Source organism: Mirounga leonina, unplaced genomic scaffold (genome assembly GCF_011800145.1).
Source record: "Mirounga leonina isolate KUSES-001 unplaced genomic scaffold, KU_Mleo_1.0 Mir_447, whole genome shotgun sequence".
Classification (NCBI taxonomy): Eukaryota; Metazoa; Chordata; class Mammalia; order Carnivora; family Phocidae; genus Mirounga; species Mirounga leonina.
In genome coordinates, this window is record NW_023270757.1 from 1,655,925 (window position 1) to 1,673,805 (window position 17,881).

Genomic DNA, 17,881 nt, shown 5'->3' on the forward strand with positions numbered 1-17,881 from the left:
TTTTATATATTTTAGGAAATAAAAAGAAGGGATCTGCAACCGGAGGTGTAATTTCTTCTGTAATTTCTTATTTATATAAAGTACTCATTGCACAAACTCTTAAGAAAAAGGAAGGTAAAAGCTTTTTAAAAAGGGAAAGACTTAACAAGAGAGCAAGTGAAGGGTTAGTAAAATCCAGATTTTAGTACCTGTGCTAAAGTGATTATCAGTGGAATCAAGCCTGACTGAATCTCTGACGAAGACTGTGTGCTCCCCATTGTTAGCATCATTAGAACTACCCATGCTACCGTGGCTCAGCACATCCCCATCACTGCCACCTGTGGCATTCTGAGGAGCTAAAGGTAAGGACAACAGCAGGTCAGTAACTCATGCACTGATCATCTCTGAAACTAAACACGAATGCCTCACAATTCATTTATAGTTGCAGAACATTTCTAAATCTGTGGGGGGAAAATAATCTGGGACTAATGTAATCTCTATCTTCAGTTGTATATGAAAATATCAACCAGAATTTCATTTATGTTTTCTACTTCATACAATTAAACACTCGCATGCCTATATAAAGCTTATGGTTCAGCAAGAGGGTATCTTTCCAACCACATGTATTACCTGATATTGAGGAGACCTGTGACTTTTGCACGGTCTTTTTAAGCGGCTGCCTAAACTGTGCCAAGCCACGTACCACATTCCGTACCTTCGTCCATAAGAAGATACCACTGCGGGTACTGCTAGGCCACGGGCTCTCCAAAACTACCTACCGGTAAAATAATGGTTAAAAATAATGATTACAAGCAATACTTGATTTTTTAAAGAAATACATATATACACAATACATACATAACTACAGCTCAAAACTCTAAAAGAAGTTTCATGAATAATAAAAGGTACAAAAATATGTCAATCTTAATAAGCAACATAGGTTGTCCAATGTCAATCCCACTTACCTTATTATAATAACCATAAGTAATAGCATTTGGCTTTATCTTAGCAGTTTTCATTTCAAATAAGACTCTCACTGCCAAAACAGGATGACCCCAAAGTCCACAGAGCTGCATGACTACTCGATAGCACACCTAACAAAAAATAACATCAAAGCAGGAGTAGTTAATTAGTCTATGACCTGTAGAAATTTTTTAATTATTCAGTTCTTCTACTCAAAGTCATTAAGCACTATTTTATCCTTTGTTCTGAGTCTTGGTACATTATTTTAAAAACCTATTCATTTTACTTAACTATATCACGTAAGACCTATGTGCATGTGTGCCATTTGTTTCAGCAACTAAGTTTACACAAAGAGAATGACTATTATTCCCCGTAATTTGAGAAGGAATTCATTTTTTAAATCTAATATGATTAAAATAACTCTCTCCCAAATCATGTTCTATATTCTCTGCCAAAGGAATTAAAGACAACATCTCCAGGATGCCTATGTAACAAAGATTTTGTAAACCCATGTCTTAGAAAAGTATGAGAAGAAACTTTAGGGGCGCCTGAGTGGCTCATTCGGCTAAGCGTCTTCTTCGGCTTACAGAGTCCTGGGATCAAGCCCCAAGTCAGGCTCCCTGCTCAGCGGGGAGCCTGCTTCTCTCTCTCCCTCTGCCCCTCCCCCTGCTTGTGCTCGCTCTCTCTCTCAAATAAATAAAAAATCTTAAAAAAAAAAAAGAGGGGAGAAAAGATGGCAGAGGAGTAGGGGACCCTATTCCAACCGGTCCCCGGAATTGAGCTGGCTATCTACCAGACCACTCTGAACATCCACGAAATCAGCCTGAGATGTAAGAAGATAGATCTGGATCTCTACAAACAGAGTATTGCGGGCGGTTGGTTTCGAGGTTTGAAGCAGGGAGCTGTGATTCCACAGGCAGATATCAGAGGATAAACCACATTGAGATACCACCTTACACCCAGTCAGAATGGCAAAAATGGACAGGGCAAGAAACAATAAATGTTGGAGAGGTTATGGGGAAAGGGGTTCCTCTTACACTGTTGGTGGGAATGCAAGTTGGTACAGCCACTTTGGAAAACAGAGTGGAGGTGCCTCAAAAAATTAAATACAGAACTATCCTATGACCCAGCAATTGCACTCCTGGGTATTTACCCCAAAGACACAGATGTAGTGAAAAGAATGGGGTATTTACCCCAAAGACACTACAGATGTAGTGAAAAGAAAGGCCATATGTACCCCAATGTTCATAGCAGCAATGTCCACAATAGCCAAACTGTGGAAAGAGCCGAGATGCCCTTCAACAGATGAATGGATAAAGAAGTTGTGGTCTATATATACAATGGAATATTACTCAGCCATCAGAAAGGATGAATACCCAACTTTTACATCAACATGGATGGGACTGGAGGAGATTATGATAACTGAAATAAGTCAAGCAGAGAAAGTCAATTATCATATGGTTTCACTTATTTGTGGAACATAAGGAATAGCATGGAGGACATCAGGAAAAGGGAGGGAAAAAATGAAGGGGGGGGATATCAGAGGAAGAGACGAACCATGAGAGACTATGGATTCTGAGACACAAACTGAGGGTTTTAGAGGGAAGGGTGTGGGGGGATGGGTTAGCCCAGTGATGGGTATTAAGGAGGGCATGTACTGCATGGAGCACTGCGTGTTATAAGAAAGCAATGAATCGTGGATCACCACATCAAAAACTAATGATGTATTGTATGGTGATTAACATAAGATAGTAAAATAAAATTTAAAAAAATAAATAAAAATTTAAAAAATAGTTATGGGAAAAAAAAGAAACTTTAAAATATTATTATTAGCAAAGGCTTTTCTGAGAATATGTGTTTACTGAGGAGGGCTAGATTTGATCACAAGAGGACAAGTGAAGTTAGAAGATGGAGTTAGAATCTCACACATTAGAAGACTATAGTAGAAATCATGGAGAATAAATGGGTATCTCACGGGCTCCCAGCAAAGAGGTGAGCCAGCTAGCAGGAGCAGTGACGGTACGGCCACAGACTCGCTTACAGCTTAGTCTGAGAATAAGGAAATACACAGAAGATACTCTTCTTGGGTCTTGTAAAATGTGCTCTGTTTATAACAGAGTTGGTTAACAAAAAGGTATTTTTTTTTAAAGATTTTATTTATTTATCTGAGAGAGAGAATGAGATAGAGAGAGAGAGCATGAGAAGGGGGAGGGTCAGAGGGAGAAGCAGACTCCCCGCTGAGCAGGGAGTCCGATGTGGGACTTGATCCCGGACTCCAGGATCATGACCTGAGCCGAAGGCAGTGGCTTAACCAACTGAGCCACCCAGGCACCCAACAAAAAGGTATTGTAAAGCCAAGTTGCTCTCAACTAAAGGGGAAAGTAAAAAGATTTCAGAAAGGATATTTTAGTCAAGAGAACAGAAGAAATGAAATAGAAAAAGAGACATGAAAAGGCCGAGGATCATAAAGATGAATACTTGGAAGCCAGAAATGGATAATGTAATTTAGAAACAGGAGGTCAGAAACTGAGAGCAACTCTGTAAGTGACTACATGAATCAGGGACAACTGAAGGAACCAGCTAAGATGTGTGAAGGGATGAAAGAGAATGTGGCACACGAGGGTTCTTCAAATATCTGAAGAGTTGTCACATCAAAGAGGGAGTAAACAGTCTGTACAATTCCAAAAAAGCTCTAGAGAGGTAGGAACTGAGCTCAGCCAGAAACACACTTCCTAGGAACATTAGACTCCATTCAAGCATAGGGAAGATCTCATATGTTACAGACTTGCTACAGAGGATCTCAGCTTTAGGTTCAAGTTGTACTAAAGTATCTTCAAATCCTATCAACCCTTAAGATTCTGTGGGCCATAAAGAAGTAACTCACTTTCTATGTCAAATTGAGATTAATCTGAATTTTCTAAAAGCATTCTAGGCAACGAATTTATTCTGAAGTCTGCAAAGTGCTCCCCAACCTCCCAGTTTTACCTGTATAAGGGCCAGTCGCCAAACTAAAGAAATAGTAATAATGCCAAAGATGTAATTTTTCAATTGCAGTATTTTGTTGCCTGCAACATATCTTTTAGATATCTGTGGTAGATAAAGGATGTCCACTCACGCTTTGCTACTCCTTCCACTGGGTCTATGTCCCTCCCCCTGAACTGAGAGAGAAGGGCGTCTGAGACTGCATTACCAATAGAATTTGACTAAAGAGACACTGTACTAGTTTCCTGGCTTAAGCCTTAAGAAACTGCCAGTTTCCACTTCCTCTCCCTCGAAACAAAGCCCTAAGCTATCATGGACAAAGCCCAAGTACCACAGAGAGAGGTCCTGAGCCTACATGGAGGAAGAGGGGCCCACCTGAGCCCAGCATTACGCTCCCCCTTGCCAAGGTACCTGGTAGGCACTGGAGTTAAGCTATCTTGGGCCAACCAGACCAGATCAGCTAGCAACGATTATGACCAACTGATTCCAGTTAATGCAATGTGGAGCAGAAAAATCACCCAGAATCCTTCCTGGGTTCTCAGCAAATAAAGGCCAGATTTAATAAAATTGTTGTCGTAAGCCACTAAGTTCTGCGGTGGTTTGTTACTCAGCAATGTACAACAATATCATATGAACAGACTGATAAAAAAATGTAGGAATAAGTTTGACACAAATATTTCATTTTCATTAAAAATTCAGTTAAGCAGTATTAAAAACAAAATGCATTATGCATTTTAACTTTAGTCTATGTGGCATATGCTATTTCTGGGTCTTTGAAGAGTTTTATTTTAAAATCTAGGTTATTACACCTTTTACATAACATGCAGAACAAAGAGCTGTCAAATTAGAACATTAAGCATATGAATGAGAGGTTCTAATGAAACAGACCTAAAAATCAAGACCACTTACTTATTAGGCAGTCTTACGTGTATGTCATTTCATCTAAGTTTCAAATTATTTTCTTTGTAAAATGTAGCTAATATATAAACTGCCTCACAGACTTGCTGGAAATACCAAAGGAAAGAATGTACATGAAAATACTGTGAAAACTTTAATATGCTACTCTCTATATAATCAATAAACAGATAAAATGCACAAAATACACTTAGAAAAGAATGCATTCTTAAGTTTTAAAATAAACATTTCTATCTTCCAGTTGTGGAGATGTAATGACTTCAGGAGACTAAAAATCTGTCAAAATAACTTGTTAGAAGTAGGAATACAACAAATTAAGCTCCAAATTTAAGCTTCCTATCACAGTGTTTATTGGGGAAATAGTCTAAAAAATTTTTTTAACTTACTAGTCATAACTGCTGTATGTTAGAAATGAGAGAATGTAATTCCTTGTACCAAAGACTACCCCTGAACTTTAATACCTAGAGAGGAAAATACTTCTTAGGATTTATGATATGTACTATGAACTTATAACTTATCAAACAAACTTAATCAAGTACTGTGCTTTGAATTTAGAGTATGGTAACATAATTCATACAGCATACTTTCAAACACTTTAAAAATACCTTCACAGAGCATACTTTAAAGCGCTTTAAAAATATTTTATGCCTTTCACAAGTTAAAACACATCTTAAAACACATCTCAGATAGAAAACTGTATTAGAACTAATTTTTTAAAACGCTAAAATGCATAAGGTATGAAACACTGATTCCGATCAAGTATTTTTAATTTCCAAATAGTTTTATAAACATTGGATGACAGAAAAAATGTAATCAAATATGAGAATGGATATTTTAGTACTTGTTTTATAATTTTATTTTTATTTTTAAAGCTTTTATAACATACAGTTAATACTTAGAGAAAATCAGTTTTAGTATACCCACAAGCATTATCAAATCTTCATATTATACATGCTATATTCATTTAAGATCTTTTGTAAGAAAAAAATATATAATTATTGCTGAAGCCTATAATGCGCCCCTCTTCAAACCCATTTCTCTTCTATCCCTGTGTTCTTTCCCCTCAGATACCCATTTCTCAGTTTGTATTTCAATTTCATTTTAAATTCTAATCTGATTCTAAAGATCATTTATAGTTATTTTAACACCAAAAGTTATTTTTAAGAGGGAAAACTAGCCAAGAAAAAGGCTAAATAAGTGATTCAGTTTCCTCAACCATTAACTGGATAGTATCACTACAGATCTCTTAGGATGGCTCTCAAGCTTAAGGGAAAGTGACTGTAACATCTTTAGCATAGCCAGGTACTATTCTAGCACACTGTACATTAACTGATTTAATCCTCAAGTTAACCTTATAAAGATGGTACCGACTATAATGATCTACATCAGTGGGGCAATGTGTGTAGACATTTCTGAATGCCATGTAGAAGGGGGATTGCTACTGGCATCTAGTGTACAGAAGCCAGAGATGCTGCTAAACATACTACAATGTACAGGGCAGGCCCACAATAAATAATTATGTGGGCCAGAACGCCAATAGTGCCAACGTTGAGAAGTCTGGATCTACATTTTCAGATACATAATCTGAGACACAGGCAGGTTATATAACTCACCCTAGAACAAAGGGCCTAAGTGGAGAGCCACTTACTAATAGCCTATTCCCCATTTGCTTCATAGTAAGTTATACTAAGAATAAAATGAAGTAGGGGCACCGGTGTGGTTCAGTTGGTTAAGCATCCAACTCCTGATTTCAGCTCAGGTCACAATCTTACAGTTGTGAGATGGAGCTGGGTGTGGAGCCTGCTTAAGATTCTCTCTCTCCCTCTCTGTCTGCCCCTCCCCACTCTCTCCCTCTCTTAAAAAATAAATTAAAAGAATAAAATGAACTCAATATTACTTTCTATTTATCAAGTGCCAACTATCTGACCTAAGGCAGTCTCTGCTTCATTCCAAAGCAGTAATTTTTAAATAAATATATTTAAAAACAAACCGTATTAGCTCCATGGAATAGAGTAATATTTAACCTTTCCTGCTTAATGAAAATACTTGAGAACACTTTAAAGCAACTGAGACCTAAATTCCCTTAAAAATACAAAAATAAAATTTATCCTAGTAATGATAATTTGTTATACTTGCCTCATCTAGTGGATCCACATCTGTTTTCCTCATCTTAATGAGTACATCATATGCCTGCTGAAGTGCTCTGACCTTAGGGTGAGAAACTCTAACATAGGCTGGGAGACAAATAAACCATAAGCTGTAACAATGACTGAAGAGACACTTGGCCCATTGTGGTGGATTTGTGTAACATCTCTTCGCCAACTTATGAGCTGTTTTTATCTCCTAGAAAGAGAATAAATAAAACATTATGGTATTTGGGACACTTGGCTAGCTCAGTTGGTAGAGCATGCAACTCTTGATCTCTGGTTCGAGAGTTCAAGCCCCACACTGGGAGTAAAGATTACTTACAAAAAGAAAATTAAGGAAAAAAACAGTATGGTATTTATTAAAATCCATTAGGGTGGGGATGAAAGTGAGAAGGAAAAGAGAGGAATGTAATGTAAAATTTGACTCTAAATTAAGCATTTCAGTTTTACTTTCATGACTGGCTTCCTACTTAGTGCCATGTGATGCCCTCAACATTCACCTACAGAAGCACTTTATCCTGCTCTGTAACTTTACTAGCAAGCACATGTTTCCTAATAGACTAGAAATCCCTTAGAAGTGGTGATCAGGGGCACCTGGGTGGCTCAGTCATTAAGCGTCTGCCTTCGGCTCAGGTCATGATCCCGAGGTCCTGGGATCGAGCCCCACATCAGGCTCCCTGCTCGGCGGGAGGCCTGCTTCTCCCTCTCCCACTCCCCCTGCTTATGTTTCCTATCTCTCTGTCTCTCTGTCAAATAAATAAATAAAATCTTAAAAAAAAAATTAAAAAACTAAAAAAAAAAACTTCCTTAAAAAAAAGAAGAAGTGGGGATCATTCGTATTTATATAATATGATGGCTAAATAGTTACCCTTCACATAGAAGGCACTCATATGCTTGATGAATAAAAGGGTTTCAACCATTTAGAGCTTGTCAGTCCTTCAACGGCATTCTTGAAAAGTGATCGTCTTTCCACCTTTCTCCCTGCTGAAAATGTTTAAGATACCATAGGTATTTCCTGCCAAGATGTCCACTCTACCCTCCCTCACCACAGTCTTTAATTCTTTCACTGACTGACTCCTTAAAAAGACATATGCCACTGTAGGCAACATAGTCTGATAAAGATCACAGACTTTCTTACCCAACAGACTGACAGTCACGTTTTCTACTTCCAATTTTCATTCTCATTTAGGTGGAAAAGAGTACGTATCCAAACCACCTGCTGAGCTTTAATCAAACTATATATATACTCCCTTGGGGTACCTGGGTGGTTCAGTTGGTTGAGCACCCGGCTCAGGTCATGATGTCATCTGGGTTGTGAAATCAAGCCCCATGTCGGGCTCCGTGCTCAGCACAGGACCTGCTTGAGATTCTCCCTCTCCCTCTGCCCCTCCCGTGCACACGTGCGTGCTCTCTCAGATAAATAACTCTTAAAAAAAAAAAAAAAAAAAAAAAACTATATATACTCCCAGAAACCACAGAACCTTCCAGATATGTCAGACTACCATGGTGTACCTTGCACTAAAGATCCCTCTGCTGGGATGTGTTTTAAATAAAAATGTCCTGGCCCATTATGTTTTCTTATGAGCTCTATTTCCATTAGACTCAGAAGATATATTTGAAAATACAGTCCCTTGTTTTTCTAAGCTAGCCTGGGGGACAAAAATTCTGGTGTATGTAAGATGTAAAGATTTAGTAACCAAATTCTCCCATTATAAAAACTGGCTTTTATTAAGCTGGTAAGAGCAAATACATATATGCTAATTTCCCGTCAGACATTGAGAGAAACATGTACTATACGAAATTAAGGAACACTTCAGGTTACCTCTAGGTTTTGGGGGACTGTACACGAACTGTTAACACCTGAACTAAAAACTTCATTCTGAAATTTTCCATGTTTTATAGACCACAAATACATCAACAATATATGTACAAAAGGATGTTTCATTTTAACACACACCTAACCACAGACCAACTCTTTATACCTAAATCAGACATAATATTAAAGCAAGATGTCTAACTTGTCCTAAATTAACTCCCTTTAAATGTAATATTTAGCATAAAGTATATTTACATTAACTGTGAGAGATATGAAAATCAAAATCACAAAGAGATACCACTTCACACACACAAGGATGACTATCATCAAAAAGACAGATCATCACAAGAATTGACAGGGACATGGTACAACTGGAACCTTCATCCACTGCTGGCAGGAATTTAAAATGGTATACCTATTTTGGAAAACAGTCTTGGCAGTTCCTCCAAAGGTTAAACATAGAGATACCATATGACACAGCAATTCTACTTCTAGGCATTTACCCAAGAGAAATGAAAACACACATCCACACAAACACTTGCACACAAATGTTCACAACAGCACTATGCATAATAGCCAAAAGGTAGGAACCACTCACATGTACATGACTGAATAAATAAAATGTGGTATATATCCATACAATGGAATATTATTCAGCAATAAAAATAAATGAAGTATTGGCACATGCTGCAACATGGATGAACTTAAAAACATTATGCTGTGTGAAAGGAGCCAGTCACAAAAGGCCATTTATTGTATAATTCCATTTATGGAGTATTTATTATGAAACTCCCAGAACAGGCGAAACCACAGAGACAGAAAAGAGATTAGTGGTTGCCTACGGCTGTGGGGGATGGATGGGAGGGTTAACAGGTAAGAGGTGCAGGCTTTCTTTTTGGGGTAATGAAAATGTTCTAAAATTGACTGTGGTGGTGGTTGCACAACCCTGTGAATATACTAAAAGCACTGAGTATACTTTAAATGGGTGAATTGTATGGTATAGGAATTGTATCTCAATAAAGTTGTTTTTAAAAAAGTGTATTTGGTTCCCCAGGATTCTCTTACAACATAAACACAAGCATTCAAAAACTTCAGCCTCAATATTATAATAGAGTTGTAAGACATCTAGTTTACTTAATAACCACAGAGCATCTTCAAATGGTTGCCATGGGTGATAATACTAAACTATGAGCTGCATATCACATATACATATTTTACATTTTAAATTAACATGTATTAGATAAAGAATATCTGACCTGTTTAGTTCTCTTAGCCATGAGGGCTGGACTGTTTGCAATGCTATTCCCAGTAGGGTGTCTACTAAAACAAAGTTTCAACTCCTGTGGTCTGTCAAAAAGCTTAAGGTCCAGTCTTGGAAAGTATTTGTAACTAAAATAAAAAGCAAAAATAGAACTGCTGATTTAAAATTCATTAACTCTTCATATTATTCCAGAATTTAGGTGAATATTTCTAAATCTTAAATAGTACCCAATATTATTCCCCAAAATCTGGATATAGAAAAATAATGTTTTTCAAAACTGTAAGATGACGTAGTTAAAAAATACACAGACTACCTACATGGAAACTTTGGCTTCCTCCCCACCCTCTAAGTTATTTTCACCCAATCCCTGGAAAACAGAAAATCCTGGTATCTTACTTAATAGAGGAATTAGTAACTTTCAACAGAAACCATGTGTTCAATAATAATTTATATTAAAAAGTAACATTTAGTATACTTTGTAATTTTGTTTTTCTTCATAAAAGTACCTTGCAGTGGTATTTAAGAGGAAAAAAAATAAATCCATAAGATTTTTATTTTAGGGATATATCATAATTTCACCATTCTTTATTGTTGGACATTATTAGGTTATTTCTGAATTTTTGCAATTAAAGATCTGTGTATTTATATCTTCGTGAAACTTTTGCTTAATGTCTTAGGGTAACGCCCAATAATAGAGTTTGCTATGGTCAATGTTTATCAAGAGCATGAAAATTATTATAGTCACTATCAAATTATTTCAAGAAAGGTTACACTTATATACACTCTATATAGTAGCATAACCTATTTTCAATCCGAAAGATTAAAAATGCTTCGACTCACCATTTTGGTTTGCATTTCTTTGAATACTAGAAAAATTTAATATATTTTCATATTATTAATTATTGGGATTTCTTCTTGGAAACTGCCTACTTACTGCCTTTGGCCAATTTTATTCTGGGAGATATTGCCTTTCCCTATTTGATTTACCTTACACATGGATTCCAGTGTATGGAGATTAAACCAAAGTAAAAAAAAACAAACTATAAAATGTAATCAAAATAGCACTTAATTAAGCCACTAAATTTCAGTATATACTCTTCATTCTTATGCAATCTAGGTGAGATAATATTTTGGGAAGATAATTATTTTATACCCCCTTTGCCTCAGATATTCTTTTAGGAATGCAGCCTAAAAAAAAAAAAAACTATATGTATATACATAAGGATATAGATAGCAAAGAACTGAAAAAAAAAAAATCCACAAGAGACTAGTTAAACAAATCACAATAAATGCATGCAATATGTTCATTCAAAATGATTTGGCACAACAATATTTGTTAGCATGGAAAAATGTCCAGACCACTAAAGGCAGACACAGGTTACAAAGAGTATGTACAATATGAACTCATATTTGTTTTAATATAGTAAATGCAAATTTATGCACAAAAACAGGAAAGATAAACATACAGTTGTTAACAGACATTAAATATTGGTGCTTAGATGATGTGCTACTTTTCTTTTTTTGTTTGATTTTCTAAGTTTGTTAAACTGTGTATTATCATAATTATAACAACAAGTAATAATCAAGTACATTTTAATTTCTTAAAAGGTTCCCATCCAAATTCTATTCTCCAAGTTTATTTTTTTTATTATTTTTATTTTATTTTAAATCCCAGTGTAGTTAACATACAGTGTTGTATTAGGTTCAGGTATACAATATATTCAACACTTCCATACATCACCTAGTGCTCATCATGGACAAGTGCACTCCTTAATCCTCATCACCTATTTTAATAAATGATTCCTGGCGTTCTACTTTTAAGTTTTCCTTGGTATCTTACTAATGAGTAAGAATTTCAGTCTTTACATTGACAACAAAACCCCCAAACATAGAAGAAATCACACAAAAGTAAGCTTATTCTTCTCCAGAAGTGAAATTTTTAAAGACTAAAATATGATTAAATGTTTAGGTGAACAGTGATCAACATTTGGCTTCCCTTCCAAAAAGGCTGTCCAATTTTTAAATTATAATATCTGGTAACATCTTTGTATAATATTCATCTTCATTAGTTCACCGAATTAATTTTGAAAATGACCTTCACAAATGACTAACATATGTATCTACTAATAATCACAAAAGATCAAAATAAATTATTAAAGCTGAATGCAAACAGCAATTTAAAAAAATTCCTGCTACCTGTACTTTGGTGACAGATCCTTTCCATCATCAGGAGATGGCTCTGGTGGCATTACGAATACAGTGTGCTCACTTTTCTGTGAATCATCTAGCTCTATCAATTTGGTATCTTCGGCTGAATCACAATCAACCTGAAAATAATTATTTTCTCCAATTAATCTGCATACAGGCAATATCTAGTTCTGAAATTTTAAAACTTAAGAAAAAATACCTTATCCGTTTTCTCTGTGCCTTTATCAGGAAACAACTAGAAACGAAGAAAAGAATTCTTGGTGAAAATGTCTACTGTGAATTTATTAGAGATGATCTTAAATTCTTATTTTAAAAACTATCCCTTTTTAATACTGGACAGACAGGAACACTTCACATATATTTTGGGGGCCCTACACTGTCAGGTTAACATATAATATTTTTCTTATGGCTATTAGGAGAGAAACAATTTATTTTAAATAGGTTTTTGATAAATGCTTCACAAGCAAAAAATGGCCAATCACGAGGGGAATCTGGCTTCTCAAATCAGAAATCTCATTGTTATTAAAACCCTGCATTAGAAATTGATACTATCTAAGCTTCCCTCTAACTGGATTATGTCAGACTATCAATTTTGTAAGTAACAAAAACGTTGAATAGTTTTAATCTTATCCCCGGAGTTCTAGATCACATTGGTAGAACGGGAGAAAATCATTCAAGTCCTCTAAGGAGACTACAAAAATTATGTCATAATATTCTACCCTTTTTAGATACAATCTCAAATTTTACATACTATGGCTTACTTATTAAACAAATCAGCCCCAAGATTCACTCAGCAAAAATAAAAAACTCTATTAAAAATGAGGGGAGGGGGCGCCTGGGTGGCTCAGTTGGTTAAGCGACTGCCTTCGGCTCAGGTCATGATCCTGGAGTCCCTGGATCGAGTCCCGCATCGGGCTCCCTGCTCGGCAGGGAGTCTGCTTCTCCCTCTCCCACTCCCTTCTGCTTGTGTTCCCTCTCTCGCTGTGTCTTTCTGTCAAATAAATAAATAAAATCTTTAAAAAAAAAAAAAAATGAGGGGAGGGGCGCCTGGGTGGGTCAGTCATTAAGCGTCTGCCTTCAGCTCAGGTCATGATCCCAGGGTCCTGGGATCGAGCCCCGCATCAGGCTGCCTGCTCAGCCAGGAGTCTGCTTCTCCCTCTCCCACTCTCCCTGCTTGTGTTCTCTCTCTCGCTGTGTCTCTCTCTGTCAAATAAATAAAATCTTTTAAAAAAATTTTTAAAAAGAGGGAAAAAAAATGTTGAGTCATCACTGTGAAGAATCAACTTAAACTTCCTTACAATGGGTAAGTAAAACTCTGATATTTAACATATTTCCAAATATGCTTCATTAAAACAAAAAATATATATTTGGCAAAAGTATTTAGAAAGACATTAAAACAAAAGAACAAAATGGCATATATTGACTTGCAAAAACATACAATGTTTAAAATGCGTAATTGAATAAAGAAAAACTAATAGAAGAAAAAAAACAAAACACAAGACTGCATTACCCATAAAACGAAACCCTTCTTAATGAACTACTAAATCTAAGTGAGATTCAAGAAAAATTAGCTATGTATGGTGGAAACTAGAATCACAAAGGAAAATTATTCTTATATTAAGCCTAGAATTAGACACTTGCACACACGCACACCCCTATACTGTCTCCCTCAGATCAGCTGGACTAATCATAACGATGATTATACAGGCAGCCAAACTGTTAAAGTTTTTCTTTAACACTTACATACAGGACAAACTTTTACCTTTTCTATGCAGTCATCAAAAAATGCCAATCCAGTATCTTTATCACTTACAAAACTACATTCTTCAATGAAACGAATAAAAATCTGTGTTTTGGATAAATGAGTGTAGAATTTTGTATAGGCACGATCTCGACTTTTTAAAAATCCTGAAGAAAACAAAATTACAATTAAATTCAAAACAAAGTAGAACGAGATGTTATATAAAATATTATCTTAAACCTGTACATATCTATATTATATTCTCTTTACATATATCCACATTTATAGAAGCTTTTAGTAACTATATTCTAGTAACCCATCACTTCTTCTGCCTGATTCAACCATAAAAAACTTAACTTATACCATTAATCTTTTCGCTGAAATCTGAACCTCCTATAAGGAACCTCTAGCCCTAAAATTCTCAAGTAGAAATTTCTCTTTTATACTCTGCATAGTCTTAAGTAAGAAGGGTGTCCTTCCTCTGCAATGCCACTAGACAATTCCTGTATTGGCTTGTAAAAATCTCTGCTCAGCAACAGTTCAAGCATCTTGATTATCCCACCCTTTCCCCTGCTAACTGTAGTCATCTACTGACTTCAGGGACACTCTCGCCTTCATTCACTGAAGACTAGGACACGTAATTCCAAGTCTTCTCCTTTCCAACTCCTACCATCATCGTTCTTCAACATCCATAAGCGAAAACCATCCAACACTTTAACAAGTTTTTAAGGCCTTAAATTTCAATGATCTATGGTCCATCCCACCTCAGTCACCAACTTCTACACAGTCACACCCTCCCTGGCCCTTTCTTGTTGGCATTCAAAACAATTCTGCCTCCCAAATCTAATTTACATATATATTACTTTCTGCCCATTACCCTTGTCTGATTTGTATTTAAGTACTCCTACCAGGCATGGGGCGGGGGGGGGGGATGCTCTTTGAAATCTATAATCATTCATATCCTTTTACTTTCTACCTAACCCTCCTGTCTTCACTTCTGTCCTTATCCAATTTTGATTCCATGTCCAAATCCATCATTTCAATTACTTTCTTGTCAACACTCTGAATTCTTATGTCCTTTTGTCTTTTTTGTCAAACTCACCCAGTAAAACTTAGCCTTGGAGGAATGTATTGCCTGCTTTCTCTGGATCTACACCAGTGTGGCTGAGCACAACTCAAAAAGGGAAAAAAAACAATTCCACAACTAGGCTGATCAGAACACTTACACCTTCATCCCTGACTAGCAACCCTACTAAATTTCTGGAATCAACTTAATTTCCCTTTACCCATGTTTTCACAACTATTTCCAATTTTTTAATTCTCTCCTATCATGTTCCCTCCCCCATTTCTAAATGATCACACCTTATATTGCAGAGAAAATGAAAATCATTAAGAGAATTACCATCATTATCTCACTACAAAAATCTATGACTTTCCGCAGCTATCAGGTACTCCTTCCGTCTTTCTACAATGGCTGTGTCCCTCTTATCTAAGGCCAAGCCCACCACATGAGCCTGAGACTGCAGCCCTTTTAGTGTTCTCAGGGCAATTTTCCCTCTCTATTAGCTACTTATCAGCACACTCAAGTCTCTCTCATTTTAAAAATCTTTCCTTAAAAAATAACCAGATCCTTCCCCTTTCTGCTGTTTCCTTTCTCAATAAAGGGCATGACAATCCATCCACTTGGTTGACAAAGACAAAAACTTCAAAGCTGTTCTTGACATCTCCATCTTATATCCTGTATCAATCACCAAGTTGTATTCAATCTACCTCCTAAAAAAACATCACTCTTCTACTCATACTACCGTCAATTAAACCAGGTCACTTCCATGATCACTTGGACCAATGCAATAACCAACTAACTAGCAGATCCAGACTCTGGATGCCTCCAATTCAATCTCTGCACAGAAGGCAAAGAAAAAAAATTTTTAATACTGATCTTTTAAAAATGCAAATCTGATCCTATTACCTACTTAAATATTCTTCACTGGCTTCTAATTACTCTTAAAGACAGAAACCCTGGGTGCCTGGGTGGCTCAGTTGGTTAACGACTGCCTTCGGCTCAGGTCGTGATCCTGGAGTCCCTGGATCGAGTCCCGCATCGGGCTCCCTGCTCAGCAGGGAGCCTGCTTCTCCCTCTGACCCTCCCCCTTCTCATGTGCTCTCTCTCATTCTCTCTCCCTCAAATAAATAAATAAATAATCTTTAAAAAAAAAAAAAAAAAAGACAGAAACCCTTCACTGGTCCTAAAAGATCCTACATGATTTGGCTCACACCCACCATTTTCAAGCATGGTTTTTGAGCCACTTTTCCCTCCAGCCTTTCTTTCTTTGATGCTTCAGGGCATTCCACAAGCTGTGGTCCTCACTCCATCCCTTGAGATACTAATTAGCTGAGAAATGCTTAAACAAAATAGAAATAAATTATTCTTCACAAGTAATAACAAAAAGCCTTTTTTTTCTTCTAATGGATCTAGGTGATGATCAGCAAAGGCTGCTAAAATAATTAAATGAGGGCGCCTGGGTGGCTCAGTTGGTTAAGCGACTGCCTTCGGCTCAGGTCATGATCCCGGGGTCCTGGGATCAAGCCCCACATCCGGCTCCCTGCTCAGCTGGGAGCCTGCTTCTCTCTCTCCCTCTGCCTGCCACTCCCTTTGCTTGTGTGCATGCACTCTCTCTCTGTGTCAAATAAATAAATAAAATCTTTAAAAATAATAAAATAAAATAAAATAAAATAAAGTAAAATAATTAAATGAAAGGCTGATGGGGAAACTAATGAATGAATGTACTAACAACACTTAAAACACAGTGACCAATCCTAGAGCACTAAAAGTGGGACAGCCAGACATGTATGCGGGTTGCAATAGGAAATAGTGAACACCATGTGTTTTTGGCACTATTTGCCAAGAAAACTGAACCTGAATCTCATCAGCCTCTAGAATAGTACTATTTAATTCAGTAACCACTACCCACATGTGACAATTTAGCACCTGAAATGTGACTGGTCCAAACTGAGATGTGCTGTAAATATAAAATACATGCTGATTTCAAACCCTTAGTATGTAGTAAAATATTTCATTAAAATTTTAAAAATTTAATTACATGTTGAAATACCATTTGGGATATTTTAAGTCACAAAAATATATTATGAAAATTAATTTCCCCTATTGCTTTTTTTTTTAACTATAGCTACCAGAAAATTTTAAATTATATGTGCGACTCACATTACATCTCTATTGGACCATATGTCTCTTAATTCAACCACAAGTTTACAGGAAATACAGATGATGAAAGAAATGTTATATAGCACCATGGGAACATGATCAGCCAAAAGCACATACCATACACATCTAGGAAATTCTAAAGGATAATTCAAAGTTTATGGGTGAGGGCGCCTGGGTGGCTCAGTTGGTTAAGCGACTGCCTTCGGCTCAGGTCATGATCCTGGAGTCCCGGGATCGAGTCCCGCATCGGGCTCCCAGCTCAGCGGGGAGCCTGCTTCTCCCTCTGACCCTCTCCTCTCTCATGCTGTTTCTCTCTCGCTCGCTCTCCAATAAATAAATAAATAAAATCTTAAAAAAAAAAAATTTTTAATAAAAAAAAAAAGTTTAGGGGTGAAATGATGTCCTATTTGGAATTTGGAAAGAAAGGGGGGAAAGGATGAAACAAAAATGGCAAAATGTTTATTACTACTACTGCTGAAGTTGAAAGATGCTATATGAGAGTACATTATTCTATTTTCATACATGTTCGGAAAGTACCCCCTAATAAAAAGTTAATCCAAAACCCACAGGTAATTCCTATTCATTTTTCAGGCCCAAGCTTAATTGTTACTTCTTCAGGGAACCTTTCCCTGACCTAGCACTCTCA

At 36.6% G+C, this 17,881-nt stretch overlaps 1 protein-coding gene across 4 annotated transcripts in view; it reads right to left on the reverse strand.

The window, feature by feature from the left end:
* The window catches only part of DENND4C (DENN domain containing 4C), a 142,545-nt gene that overhangs the window by 42,743 nt on the left and 81,921 nt on the right, over positions 1–17,881 (reverse strand). For 3 of the 4 annotated variants that reach the window (XR_004676184.1, XM_034987925.1, XM_034987926.1), the window contains exons 13-20: positions 14,034–14,179; positions 12,471–12,506; positions 12,260–12,390; positions 10,059–10,191; positions 6,976–7,182; positions 945–1,073; positions 610–754; positions 189–335 (exon numbers count right to left, since the gene is read on the reverse strand). Coding sequence is in view for 3 of the 4 variants with exons in the window: in XM_034987925.1 (XP_034843816.1) it covers positions 189–335; positions 610–754; positions 945–1,073; positions 6,976–7,182; positions 10,059–10,191; positions 12,260–12,390; positions 12,471–12,506; positions 14,034–14,179 (1,074 nt within the window). In the remaining variant the exon portion in view is untranslated. The remainder of the gene's footprint in view (positions 1–188; positions 336–609; positions 755–944; positions 1,074–6,975; positions 7,183–10,058; positions 10,192–12,259; positions 12,391–12,470; positions 12,507–14,033; positions 14,180–17,881) is intronic. The other variant, XM_034987927.1, reaches the window with a different exon arrangement.